The 13877-nt window shown below is 43.3% G+C and overlaps 3 protein-coding genes across 3 annotated transcripts; 2 read left to right on the top strand and 1 right to left on the bottom strand.

Moving 5' to 3' along the window:
• The first annotated feature begins 77 nt into the window (after window positions 1-77).
• Window positions 78-5357, top strand: LOC137900723 (short transient receptor potential channel 2-like). Its single transcript, XM_068744853.1, has 13 exons — window positions 78-92; window positions 192-884; window positions 984-1184; window positions 1289-1453; window positions 1576-1750; window positions 1839-2039; window positions 2122-2284; window positions 2369-2461; window positions 3008-3200; window positions 3272-3399; window positions 3478-3550; window positions 3631-3742; window positions 4033-5357. The coding sequence occupies exons 1-13, from the start codon at window positions 78-80 to the stop codon at window positions 4797-4799; spliced, it is 2979 nt and encodes a 992-aa protein (XP_068600954.1). The 3' UTR covers window positions 4800-5357.
• Window positions 5358-5923: 566 nt separating this feature from the next.
• Window positions 5924-11166, bottom strand: LOC137900005 (ribonucleoside-diphosphate reductase large subunit-like). Its single transcript, XM_068744042.1, has 19 exons — window positions 11148-11166; window positions 10652-10740; window positions 10375-10552; window positions 9911-10011; window positions 9762-9821; window positions 9633-9672; window positions 9391-9553; window positions 9157-9298; window positions 8970-9053; window positions 8731-8892; window positions 8484-8563; window positions 8190-8391; window positions 7959-8108; window positions 7649-7870; window positions 7490-7566; window positions 7231-7366; window positions 7062-7157; window positions 6772-6960; window positions 5924-6695 (listed from the first exon to the last, which is right to left on the bottom strand). Exons 1-19 carry the CDS (start codon window positions 11164-11166, stop codon window positions 6504-6506), a joined length of 2382 nt encoding a protein of 793 aa, XP_068600143.1. The 3' UTR covers window positions 5924-6503.
• Window positions 11167-11681: 515 nt separating this feature from the next.
• Window positions 11682-13873, top strand: LOC137900758 (THAP domain-containing protein 6-like). The gene is made up of 3 exons (XM_068744893.1): window positions 11682-11761; window positions 12222-12414; window positions 12609-13873. Exons 1-3 carry the CDS (start codon window positions 11682-11684, stop codon window positions 12933-12935), a joined length of 600 nt encoding a protein of 199 aa, XP_068600994.1. The 3' UTR covers window positions 12936-13873.
• Window positions 13874-13877: the final 4 nt, after the last annotated feature.

The following is a 13877-nucleotide window of genomic DNA, read 5'->3' as shown; positions in this document are numbered from 1 at the left end:
TTCACGATTACAGAAATGTGATTTTGTTTTCACTTTTGGATTTCTACTTAGAATTGTCCTTTTTTTCCCCGTCAAGAATGGAAAACCTTACGGTAAGCCGGCATTTTGTTAATTTATAGTTTGTCAAAATTATTATCTAAGATGATTTAAAGAAAATAACATTTGTTTACTGTCTTATCTTGTACCATTAGCCAGAACAATGGCGTGAGATTATGAACAAGAAGCTGCAGTTCCCTCCAGAGCTCATCACTGCCATTCAGGAAGGGAAAACAGAGCTGGTGCGTGGACTCCTGAAGTCCGGGGATGGCATCGTCCGCCAACTCGACGACTCTGAAGACCGCCAGTGGAGGGAAGCCCTTAATCTGTCCATCCGCCTGGGCAGTGAGAACTCTATGGACGCCCTCCTGCACGGAGTCAAGTTTGACTTTCGGCAGATTCACGAAGCCCTCCTGGTGGCTGTGGACACCAACCAGCCCAGAGTGGTGAAGCGCCTGCTGGATCGCCTGGACCAGGAGAAAGGCAACAAGATGGACGTACGTTCCTTCTCTCAAGCCATCTTCGACCACTCCATTGACAACTCCCAGTTTGCCCCTGGGGTGACTCCTCTGACCTTGGCTTGCCAGAAAGACCTGTATGATATAGTCACCGTGCTCACGCAGAAAGGTCACGGCATCCCATGGCCGCATAAGATATCCTGTGCCTGTCTGGAGTGTCGCAATGGCCGGCAGTACGACCTGCTGAAGTTCTCTTTGTCTCGCATCAACACCTACCGTGGCATTGCCAGTCGCGCCTACTTGTCCGTGACCTCCGATGACGCCATGCTGCAAGCGTTCGGTCTGAGCAGAGAACTCCGGAAGCTTTCACGGAAAGAGCCAGAGTTCAAGGTCTGACTCACACACACACACACGCACAGTCTGTATTAAATGTCTGTGACTCTGTGCTGCTGCTTGAACCTGCTGCTGTGGCGCCTCTTTTTCCTGCAGCCTCAGTACCTGAGCCTGGAGCAGGTCTGTCAGGATTATGCCGTTGAGTTGTTGGGCATGTGCCGCAACCAGAGTGAGGTAACAACCATCTTAAACAGCAGCGGGGCCGAAAGCCACGATGAAATGAAGGAGCAGGCCTTTGAAGAGGGAATACCCAACCTGTCACGTCTGCGGCTTGCCGTCAACTACAACCAGAAGGAGGTAGAACGCTGTCGAACCCGCTGGCACTGAGAGCTCAGCTGAATAGTTCTGCATTCCTCATCGATACTTTGCATCTCACCCTCTCTGGGTTTGATTTTGTGCAGTTTGTGGCCCATCCGATCTGCCAGCAGGTGCTGTCATCAATCTGGTGTGGGAACCTGGCAGGGTGGCGAGGCAGTCGTATAGTCTGGAAGCTGTTTGTCTCTCTGGGGATCTTCCTCACCATGCCGCTCCTCTGCCTCGTCTACTGGATTGCACCGAAATCAAAGGTGCAGCTCACCGAATGACAAACTGGTGTTTCTTATTCTGGATGGGCTTTCATTAGATGAGGAAACAGATGTGTGGTTTGATCCTGACGTGGTCACACGTCGTCTTTTTGCGGTTTCTCCAGGTGGGGAAGATGCTTAAGGTTCCCGTGATCAAGTTTCTGGTCCACTCTGCTTCCTATCTGTGGTTTCTCATTACGCTACTGGGAGAATCGATAACAATGGAGATATATCGGGACAAATTTGCTTCCCGGCAGCAGAATATCCTGCACAGCTCCTTCCACATGGTGTGGGTGGTCGGTGGGTGTGCGCTATAATAACTCAACCCCACTGTGGAACAATTCTTCAAGACCGATCTAAAGGTTTACACCCCTGCCTTCTCCTTTAGGATTCTTCTGGTACGAGTGTAAGGAAGTGTGGATCGAGGGCCTGCGGAGTTACTTCCTGGACTGGTGGAACTGCTTGGACATGATGGTGCTCAGCATGTACCTGGCATCCTTTGTGCTACGTGTGCTCATCTTGCTTAAGGGCCACTTTCTCTGCCAAGATCAGAACACGCCAGACGAGTGTGCCTACTTCACCCAGACGGGTGAGAGCAGGCCATTCTCCCAGATTAATCGCGTCTTCATCAGGAAGTGTTCTTGTTTGCTTATTTGGGCGCTGTCTTGCAGTGCGTAAGGACTGGTATCAGGAGGACCCCCAGCTGATTTCAGAGGTGCTGTTTGCCGTGACCAGCATGCTGAGCTTCACACGGCTTGCGTACATCCTACCATCCCACGAGTCTTTGGGAACTCTGCAGATCTCCATCGGGAGGATGATCGATGACATGATGAGGTAAGGGTGCGCTTCATGGTACCCCCCCCCACACTGCACATATAATTACCAAGCCAATAAGTATGTTTTCTCTTTCTATTTTAGATTCATGTTTATATTGATGATCATTGGAACAGCCTTCCTCTGTGGCATCAATAATGTCTATGTTCCGTATGTCATCTCTCCACACCTGGGCAGGTAAGAATGTGGCGTCTTGACCTTCCTGGTTACTGATGCTTCAGCTCAGTGATTCTGATACAAGCTGACTTATTTTCTTGGAGTTAAATGAGACGGATCAACAAATTCTACAGTTCCATAGAGGGAAAACTGACAAATGTATTTGTCAAGGAGAAAATGTCCCGGAGAAGATTCATAATAAAATGTTTATTAAAAATAAATTCTAGATGTAATGTTGCTTAGCATGAAACGTTAACACTGAAAGCAGATTTTTAAATTGGTAAACGTGTAAATATAACAAATAAATATTTCTACTTGCATTCCATATAGATGTCTTGTTTGTCAGACTACAAATAAGTTTTTCTTTTTTTGCATGTGGTAAATTATTTTAACTTGTGAAAACTGTTGTAAAAACCTGCAACAGCTTCAAATACAAAACAAAATTCTGTACTTTTTTTTCCCTGCCTAAGAGAGTGAAGCTAAAATAAATTTGTACTGTGTACATCACAAATGCTAATTAACTTATGACCAGTATCACCACAGTAAGTCTCCACTGCTGTCCTTCAGGTTTAATGAGACGTTTCACTTCTTATTCTGGACCATGTTTGGCGTGGCCAACCACGACTACGTGGACATGCCTCAGTTTGCATTGGCTGAGTTTGTAGGAAGGATTCTGTATGGCATCTTCACCCTCGTCATCGTCATTGTCCTGCTCAACATGCTCATTGCTATGATCACCAACTCCTTCCAGAAAATCGAGGTAATCGAGGATATTTCTGCACGACACCTGCACTTGCAGAAGCACTTGCATCACGATATTTTACATTTCAGGATGATGCAGATGTTGAGTGGAAATTTGCCAGGTCCAAGCTGTACCTCAGTTACTTCAGAGAGGGTCTCACCATGCCTGCGCCCTTCAACATCATCCCCTCGCCTAAAGCTGTCTTTTACACCATAAGGTGTGCATTAATCCTTAAAAGACACACTTTTTTTTCCTCTTTATTTTTTCCCTCAACTGATTTTATATTCTGTTCCAGGTCTATCTTTAAAAAGATCTGCTGCTGCTGCAATTTTAATTCTGAGAGTAAATATCCTCCTATACCTCCTATGGTAAGTGTGTTTAATGCTCACACAGGCGGCGTGTAAAGCAAGTTATTTGCTAATAATCATGTCAAATATGTGTTTTCAAGAATAACAACGATGAAAAGCCCCAGTTGCCTTACCGGCAGCAGGTGATCAGAGCTCTGGTGCAGCGCTACATCGAGTCGGCTCGCAGGGAGTTTGAAGAGACCAAGAGAAAAGGTGATTGTTGAGCAGCTCAATAGTGATGCATGAACGTGAAAGTAATGTCATCCTGTCGACTTCCATGCCTGCTCTGTTTTGCGCAATTACCTTTGTAATATAATTAATATATAATTTAATATAATAATAATAATAATAAAAACTAACTTTATTTATGTAGCACTGGTGCATAATTCCTTCTGTCTTCCTTCAGTGAAATGCACCTATTGTGGATTATACTGGAATTTTCTCTCTGTTTATCATTAAAATCTCTCAAGCTGTATTGTGATCGGACAATTCTCTTCTGTCAGATATCGGCAACCGGATCACTGAGCTGAGCAAAGCCATCTTCAGAATGAACGGCGATATGAAAGTCATCCATCAGCTTCTGACAGACGATGTTCACAGTGCTAGCAATGCACTGAGCAAGGATGGATCCTGTTCACTGGGGAAGTATATCATTGGTGCCAAGAACAATTTCAGAGGTTTTATGAGCAGATACGAAGACAAAGATACGTCCCTAGCGGTGACGGTACATCACGACGAGATGGATAAAGGCGGGTGTTACCCTGATATAACGAAAGAGTCAGACCTGAAACATAATCCAGAGGGTGAAGGTGTAACACATGCACCAAATAAGGCCATAGAATGGGATGTGGTGAAAATGGAGGAGGGCATGGTTAAAAAAGGGCCCAGCGTTAATGTGGAAGCAGACCATAATGGCGATGAAGTGACCACGGAGGTGGTGGCGGGAGCAGCGTGTGTGAATAATGCAGCAAAGGTGAAAGTGGAGGCTGCACAGGCTGAGGAAGAGCAAAGAAAGAAAGCAGAGGGACTCAAAATGGAAAGTGTTTGGGAAAAATCCACAAAGGTGACCCTCGAGCAAGATGAAAGCATCAGTGAATATGCAAACGTAAAGAAGATTAAAGACAAAAAGTGGGAAAAATCTGAGCAGAATGAAAAAACTGGAGCCAAGAAAAAAGTTACCTCACCCACTGGCAGCAGTAGTTCCCAAGACACAGGCTTTGGTTCCCAAGAAGGAGAGGGATCAATTGATGGGATACTAGTCAGACCATAACCACAGTCGCGTCTCATTTATTCAGTCACCTCATCCTGTATCTGATTAGAAGTTACAATTAATATCGGTTAGGATTTTTCAAGACCTGCAGCTTCCTGATTTTGGGTCTGTTAGTGCTCGAGGATAATGATGACTCAGCTGTCTGATGGGCTTTGACAAGGGACCTTGAAATCAGCAAGAAAACTAAGTCTAAAACCAAATTATTTAATGATTACCATCTCGTGACATTTGTTGAGGACCACGCTGTTGGGCTTTTTTGTGGACTGTTTTAGGACTTTTCACAGATTTAAGAGTAAATTCCACATTTTAAGAATTACATTATGAAATACAGCCACCTGTAAAACATTGAATTATCATTTGAATGTTTTTTTTTTTGGTTTTGTTATCAATTATACAAACAAGCCAGCTAAAGCCAGCTAAATTTGCCCACTTGTGCTAAACTAAGATGAGCTACTTTCTTCGTGCTGGGCGGCCGTCTCCTCACAGCCACTGTTCAATACTAAATATATCACAATACATTAGCTTTGAATTCAATGACGCAAATAAATACATCGGTTTCCTGTTGTAACTATTTTCAAGCTGTTTATTTACTGTCTCATGATGCTAATAAATGATTGAGTTTAACGTTTTGAAGAGAGAAGTCATGTCTGAGGCAGGACGGGACTGCAGTATCTCTTTGCATTGTCCCGGATTAGACAGAATTGAGACAATGGATTATCCTCTTAGATCATGCTTGTTGCTTTGTTAAACTGTGAAAATGATAACAGACGCAATGATCCACAGCAGCGCTGAAAAATGAAGCTGCGTATCTGAGGGCTTAACTTTATTAGAAGACGAGATGATGTGGACGTTTTGAATGTCTTTGGCTGGGATGTTTCAGCTGAGCTCTGTTGCGTTATTCGTGCAGCTTTGGCGTTTCCTATCAGTAGGTGGCGGCCATACGCCCTGCTGAGGCGTTATAGTGCAGGTCTCAGCCTGCTTCACCTGCACTCCTCCCTTGAGGTGTGTGTGAGGTGAGCACACCTGGTAATTAAGCCATTGCCTGCAGCATCATCTGTCCCAGAACACAACACACCTCCACATTCAAGCCTTTGTGGAAAAGTGATACCATTTTAATCTCCACCTTTACTGTTATGAAGCCATTTTAAACATACATCAGATACAAATAGCTTTTGCTATTTACAAAGATCATTATGTCATAATTACACAGGTATCCTGTAACAGCCACTTTTCAGAGTGCTGAATACACACCCATTCCTCATTTACTAGTTTCCTCTATGGATGTAAAATATATATTTTTTTTTAAAGAAAAAAGAATGCTCTTCTGTCTTTATATATATATATAGGAACAAAGCATATGTACAGATACAGGCTAAGGTTTCAGAATATTGATAGTTGTGCAGTAAATAATGAAACCTCAATTAATACATATCTAAAGTTACATTTTTCCTTATCTAAAATAAAAACACGAAGCTCATTAAGGTGACTACCGGTAGTACATATAAAAACTACCACCAAGTATAGGATACATAAAAAGGGAAAATATATCTTTACACCCAATTAATTCTATACAAACATGCGTGCAATCCGTCACCAACACATGCCATCAATATTAAATACAAATTTCAAAGGCTTCATGACGGCAGCTTATGTCAAAGAGTTATAACATTGTACTGGAGGGAGTGAAGTTCTTCCTCTCTTCCCTTAGGAGCCACACATCAGGCACTCATCTTTGTTGGTTAGGGAACAGACCATAGCAGCAGCGTTGCGCTCTTTAGTCTCCTCCTCCTCACTTTTGGCCGACTGGGCCTCCTTTAACTTCTCCTTGTTCAGGGTGAACTGAATGGGATTGGCAGCAGGCTTTGTCCGCAGGTAGTACATGCCGGTTTTCAGGCCCTGCAGAGGAAAGATTAATGAAGGCATTAAGGCTGTTTCCTGTTTCCCCCCCCCCCCCCCCCCCCCCCTGGCTTACCATCTTCCAACCGTAGAAGTGCATGCTGGTCAGTTTGCCATAGCTTGGCTCAGCTATATGGATATTCAGGGACTGGCTCTGATCAATGTAAGCGCCACGATCTGCTGCCATTTTGAGGATGGTCTTCTGGGAGATTTCCCAGACAGTTTTATACAGCTGCTTCAGATTATCAGGGATCTCCGTAATCCCCTGTGGGCAGGAGGTTAAATGGTTTAAATGTATGAGCACTAAAAATAATAATTTGACATTGAAGGATTATACAGTAGTAGTAGTCGAAAATGGCGTTCTACCTGGATGGACCCGTTCTGAGCCATCAGCTGGTTCTTCATTTCATCACTCCACAGTCCTCGTTCTGTGAGGTCCTTCAGCAAGTGAGGATTGACAATCTGTTGGGGGGGGGGCACTCAGCAAAGTTTTCTTAAAAGACACGTGGCGTGATTAAAAGCGGTCGGGGCTGACCTGAAACTCTCCTGAGAGCACTCTGCGAGTGTAGATGTTGCTGGTGTAAGCCTCAATGGATTCGTTGTTGCCCAAGATCTGGGCAGTGGAAGCCGTGGGCATGGGGGCCAAGAGTAGACTGTTCCTCACGCCATGTCTGAGGACACACGGGGCAAGGCTGGAGCTTAATCCGTGGGCGGGGGGGGGTACTACTGCCAGATACATTCTATAACATTAGCATTATCAACAACAACATGGAAGACAGTCAGGGAAGACTTACTTGGCAATTTTTTCCTTTAGTGCTTCCCAGTCCCACAAATCTGTTGGGGTTTTATCCCACATGTCGTACTGCAGGATCTAGAATACACAAACGGTTAAACTCAAACTGATTCTACACCCCCAGGATAGATTTGAGACGTGAAAAAAAAACTCCACTCACCCCCTTGCTGACGGGAGAGCCAGCATAGGTTTCATAAGGGCCAAACTCGGCAGCAAGCTCACAGCTGGCCTCCAGGGCAGCGTGGTAGATGGTCTCGAAGATCTGAATGTTGAGTAACTGGGCCTCTGGGCTTTCGAATGGATAACGCATAAGGATGAAGGCGTCGGCCAGGCCCTGCACGCCGACTCCGATTGGCCTGTGGCGCATGTTTGACCTTTCAGCCTGTAAAGCAGGAGGAGGAGATTTTTTTTTAAAACAGAGCGAACATAAAATCTGTCTAAAGAAGCTGAACGCGAGTGAAAAGCGAAACCTCAGGTACGGGATAGTAGTTGATGTCAATAATCTTGTTCAGGTTCTTGACGATAACTTTGGTGACAGATTGAAGCTTTTTGAAGTCAAATGTCCTTTCTGGGGTGACGTACATGTTGAGAGCGACGGATGCCAGGTTGCACACTGCAACCTGAGTAGAAGAGAAAAAACACAAATCACATTTCGATATTTAGTATGTACACCAAATCTATAAGATGCCAACATCTCTCACCTCATCTTTGTCCGTGTACTCTACGATCTCTGTGCACAGATTGCTGGATTTGATGGTGCCTAAATTCTGCTGGTTGCTCTTCCGGTTGCATGCGTCCTTGTACAGCATGTAAGGAGTACCCGTTTCTGTTTGAGACTCAATGATGGCGTACCACAGCTGCCGAGCCTTCACCACACGCTTGGCTCTGCCTTCCTTCTCAAACCTGAGGACAAACCCGGAGGCATGGGACAGATTAGCAACGTGAAACGAGCCATTTATTTTAGAGCATAGTTCAGGACAGTAAAGCTGTCCTACTGAGTGTAGAGTTCCTCAAACGCCTCTCCCCAGCACTCGTCTAACCCTGGGCATTCATTGGGACACATTAGAGACCAGTCCTACAAGAGAAGGGGAAGAGCAAAAGAGTTTTCCACAAACTATAAAGATCCTGATTTAGCAGGACCCTCAAAACTTCAAATCCATCAGAGGGTTGCGGCTTTAGAATATTTAGGTCCAATTCAAATTGTATCCTCTGTGCGATCTGAGTTTCCCCTCACGTCTTCACCTGATTGCTCTCCACTCGTTTCATAAAGAGGTCTGGGATCCACAGGCCGAAGAACAGGTCTCTGGCCCTCTGCTCCTCTTTACCCGTGTTCTTTTTCAACTCCAAGAAGTCAAACACGTCGGAATGCCACGGCTCTAGATAGGCAGCGAAGGCCCCAGGTCTCTGCACGAGCGATCACGGACAGCAATGTCAGGCTCCAGTACAGTGAGTCTATCTCGTGTTTAATCTGAAGTCCTCACCTTGTTGCCACCCTGATCAACATAGCGCGCTGTGTTGTTGTACACCCGCAGCATCGGAACCAGCCCATTGGATACTCCATTAATCTGGGAAAACAAGGCTCATCATTTGTAATAAAAAAACAATTATATATCATAGCTCTTCCATTACTTCTTGACTTTAAACTATGAGCCACATAATTTTACTCACCCCAGCAATATAGCTGCCTGTTGCTCTGATAGAGCTGACGGCCAATCCAATACCTCCTGCTGATTTGGAGATGAGGGCACAATGCTTCAGTGTTTCAAAAATACCTTCGATGCTGTCGTCCTTCATGGATAGCAAGAAACAGCTGCAAAAAAACCCAAAATATTTTGAATAGAGAGAAAAATAATAATAATTCAACAAGAAAGCATCAGAGACTGGGGTGAGTGGAGTCCTTACCTGGACAGCTGTGGTTTGTCGGTGCCTGCGTTGAACATGGTAGGAGTGGCGTGGGTGAACCACCTCTCTGACAGCAAGTTGTAGGTCTCAACGGCTGAATCAATAGCTCTTTTGTGAATCCCAACTGCTACTCTCATTAGCATGTGCTGTGGCCTCTCAGCAACTAAAGAAAAATAGGATAGTTACGAACATCAAACCTATAAATAACCTGATAGAGACGTTTTAGGAAAATCAGATCTAACCTTTGCCATTGATCCTCAACAAATATGACCGTTCAAGAGTCTGTTAGAGGAAAAACACAATTTAAATGTGTAATTCAAATATAATCCTAGTGAGATATCACAAATTTAAAAAAAGATGTGAAAGAGTACCTTGAAGCCAAAGAAGTTGTAGGAGAAGTCTCTGTCGTAAATGATGGCAGAGTTGAGGCGCTGCGAAGAATGGATGAGGTTATGTAAAAAAAAAAAAGACGCTGAATTGTGACATAACAAAGAAAATATATTCATCAAATACGACTCACAGCTTCGTTTTCAATAACAATGTCCAGCGTCTCCTTGGAGATCATGGGAGAGTGCCGTTTATTTAACGGGTTGACGTAGTTGTACAGATCCTCCATAACATCTGCAGGAGCAAAAACAGAGAGCAAGGAATATCAATACCTTTAGATCACAGTCTATGTCGAAGCACTTGGAGCAACATAATGAATCCCAATTTGTTGTTCCCTTGGTGCTTTACGGGGGCTTTCCCACTGCTCCTCGGAATAAGTCAAACACAATGAACATTTCCCCCACAGGTTACAATAAAGATATATCATTTATATAATTTACAACAGTAAATACATATGCATACATATGCTGCACGCAAGCTATTATTTAAAAGCAGTCATAGTATTTATAAATAAAATGTATTTATTATAGTATACACAATCCCACAATTTACTAAAGGAGCAGTACGATTTGGCAGTAACTTCAGTGATGGACTCACCACTGAATACTTTCTTGGTTTCTTTGTGCAGATTGGAAACAGCAATTCGCGCAGCAAGAAGTGCGTAGTCCGGATGTTTGGTGGTGAGGGTGGCAGCAGTCTCTGCTGCCAGAGTGTCCAGCTCCACCGTGGTGACGCCACTATAAAGACCCTGGATCACTTTCATTGTGATCTGAGTCTGAAGGGTAAAGGACAAAGAGTCACACATGCTCAGCATCACACCATTATGTGATGCTGCTTTTTTTATTTATTATTATTATAATGAGTTGGAACTTACAGGATCCACAAAGTCACAATTTAGTCCATAGCAAAGCTTTTGGATGCGAGATGTGATTTTATCAAAAGTAACTCCTTCCTGGCGTCCATCTGAAATGTAGAAACACTATTAGCCCTGAAACATATTCGGTGTTCTAAGTTAAAATCCACGTTACAAGATTCCCTCTAATCAGATCAGATGAAAGCCTGCAATGAACACCTGTCGGACCAGTTATGGCAACAAAAGAACGCCTCATCACTTCGCGCCATAATCACAGTTGCCAATCATAGATTACAAGAACTCTTTCATTGCATATTTCTTATATAAAGGTCACTATAATTAGTTTTGGGGTTTTTTTTAGAAATGTAAAGCTAGAGACAAAAAAGGGTGACGATTAGGTCTCGTATCTGTTGCAATCTGTTTAAAATCATTATCGACGTCGAGTGGCATTTAAATGAAAGAGCAAACTAACATTATCGGACAATATTGACAATGACAGTAAAATACAGTTGGCTACCTCTCTTTATTACGTGCATGTCGGCAGCAGATCAGCTGGTTTTCTATTAGGAGTCGTTGATGCTTTCCGGTCAGCTTTTTCACCCAAAACGAAAATAACTGCAACAAAGTTGCTCTGGAAGCTTTTTTATTGTCGGAGCGATTCGTTGAATCTCAAACTGAGGGCGCCAACAACCCACTTTGTGTATTTGTGCATTGTGTCAGAGGCTCGGCCAATCAAAAAGGCCTCCGACACACGTAGTTTAAACCAATCACATCCCATCACGGCCTATGACAGCTTCCGGTTTTCGTTTCCGGATATACTTCCTGTATTAGAAGTCTCTTCTGTTGTTTGTCTGTAAACTGTAGTCTCTAGTTAGTGGAGGAAGGATTCCGCTTTCTGTGTTCGAATCTGCAGAACGGAACAGAACTTAAATAATTGTGTTTCCTCACGACTAAATGTCTCACGACGGCAGTTCGCGTGCGTCAAGACCGTCGCCATATTGGTGCGGTACTTGTTCTAGATCTTAACCAAACGCTGTGGGCAGCTGGCGAGATGCCACAGTTCTGTGCGGCGTTTGGGTGTTCAAACGAACGAACAATTGAAACAAGGGAACAGGGAATCACTTTCCACAAGTAAGCATGTTATCGGGTCAATTTAAACACTCATTTTGTTAAAATATGCCCGAAAACGACGGGCATTGTGCTGAATAAGCAACTAATTTCTACTTTCCCTTTCCAATGTTTTTAATCCCCGACTTTCAAAACTGTTGTTACCAAAGATAAGAACTCCAAAATATAATAATGTTGGACTTGACCTATTAAAATTATATTAATGGGTAGCGAGCATAGTAGAATAACTTTCTTTCTTCTTTGCCTAAGAGAGTAGAATGATGCAAAAGGTGTCAGTCTTTTTTATTTATTTATTTTAAGATAAGAATTCTCCTTTTTTTTTAGTGGCCATATGTTAGCGTGTCGCGTAGCCTATCAATGGGATTCGTCGTGAGGAAAACCAGAGAAATGTTTCAAATGGTCCATTTTGTCATGTACCCAGTCTACCTGATATCTACTCTGCATTTTCTTTTGATTTTGGAAGATTCCCAGCTGACTCTGATACCAGGAGAACCTGGGAGTTGTCTTTGAGAAGGGAGGGCTTCCAAGCCACGAAGCACAGCGTTCTCTGCAGTGCCCACTTCAGGACAGAAGATTTTGATCGTACAGGCCAGACGATACGCTTGAGAGGGAGAGCAACACCAAGTGTGTTCAACTTTCCACCGCATTTATTGAAAGTGAGCAAAGATTTCTCATATCTCATGGTCAGGCATGACAACTGTTGATATGGGGTGCTCTGCATGGACAAATGTTATTGGCAAATGGCACTGAATATATTGTGAGCTAGTTTGATCATTAAGATTGAGCACCAATATGATCCTTCAGGTTTATTATCATTGTTTTGTTTCTGGTTCCTTTTCGATGTGATGAGGTCGAGAAACCCGGAGGAGCAGCTGACTCCAGACAAGCAGCTGCTGATGTGGATCCTGTGGAGGAAGTGGCTCATGATCAGTCGGCTCAGCCTACCTGCCGTCAGCCTACGGAACATTTCTACGCCCTTCCATCGTCAACAGACGGCCTGAAGAGGAAACTAGTCGAGTTTCAATGTAGGGTGGAAGATCTCGAACGCAGACTACGGAATGCTACAGATCGAGAGAGACGCGTCAAAGAAAGTCTCAAGTCTGTTTTTGAAGACCTGAAGCAGAGGAACCTGCTGAATGAAGAGCTTGAGCAGAGGCTACAGCGTTATTCGGATTAACCTGAGACAATAACATGTTGCCAAACTGCACACGGCTGCTCAGAGGAAGCATCAGAAAGAAAGCTGTAAAAACTGTGTTTTTTTTTATTAGACCCATTGTTGTGGCATCCATCTTCTCTTTACTTTATTTCGACTGTACCCCAAATAATCTATGATATGGCTGCGTAGTGGACAGGGTTGTCGACACACAACAAAGATGTTCCGGGTTTGAATCCCATCTGTGCAGAGTTTGTATGTTCTCTCCGTGTCCATGTGGGTTTTCTCCAGGTTCTTCTCACCTCCAAAAACATGCAATTTAGGTCGATTGATTCCTCTAAATTGTTCATAGGTGTGAGTGTGTGCTTGAGTGGTGGTCTGCAGCATATGCACAACAGTACATTAACAACTAAGACTGCAGAACAAATGCTGCATATTTCTGACAGATTCTAGATTAGACATAAATTAAAATAAAACATGAATGATTGTTTTGCTAGCTAGCAAAGCTACGACAAATAAAGACTTTCATAATCCTCCAAGCCCAGTTTGATTTATCTGGTGGAGTCATCAAAGTAAAGGGCTAATAAAACAAACTTAAAAACAGCCCTTTTGTTCTGTCCGTACAACTTATTCAGAAACCATTATTTAAACTTTGTTTTACAAGTGGAACATATGTGACTGGTTTATATTTAAGAAGCATCAATGACAGATATAAGTACTGATTTAATATGAACGTAACTATTGGTGTGCTGTAAAAAGGAGAAAACTCAACATATAAAGGATTTCAGAGGTGGAATCTTCTTTGGACTGAATTTATTTCCAGAGTGCCATCTTTAAAGATCTTTTCACCTCCTGTGTGAAAGAAAGCCTTCTGAGCTCTTTGCTAGCCATTTGTGTACAATTTAACATAGTTATTTATTATTTTTAACGTTTTTCAATTGCCATTTTACCTGTATTAAAAACTGT

Source organism: Brachionichthys hirsutus, chromosome 10, assembly GCF_040956055.1.
Source record: "Brachionichthys hirsutus isolate HB-005 chromosome 10, CSIRO-AGI_Bhir_v1, whole genome shotgun sequence".
In the NCBI taxonomy this organism is placed as follows: Eukaryota; Metazoa; Chordata; class Actinopteri; order Lophiiformes; family Brachionichthyidae; genus Brachionichthys; species Brachionichthys hirsutus.
This window is presented reverse-complemented; position numbering and strand designations above follow the sequence as displayed.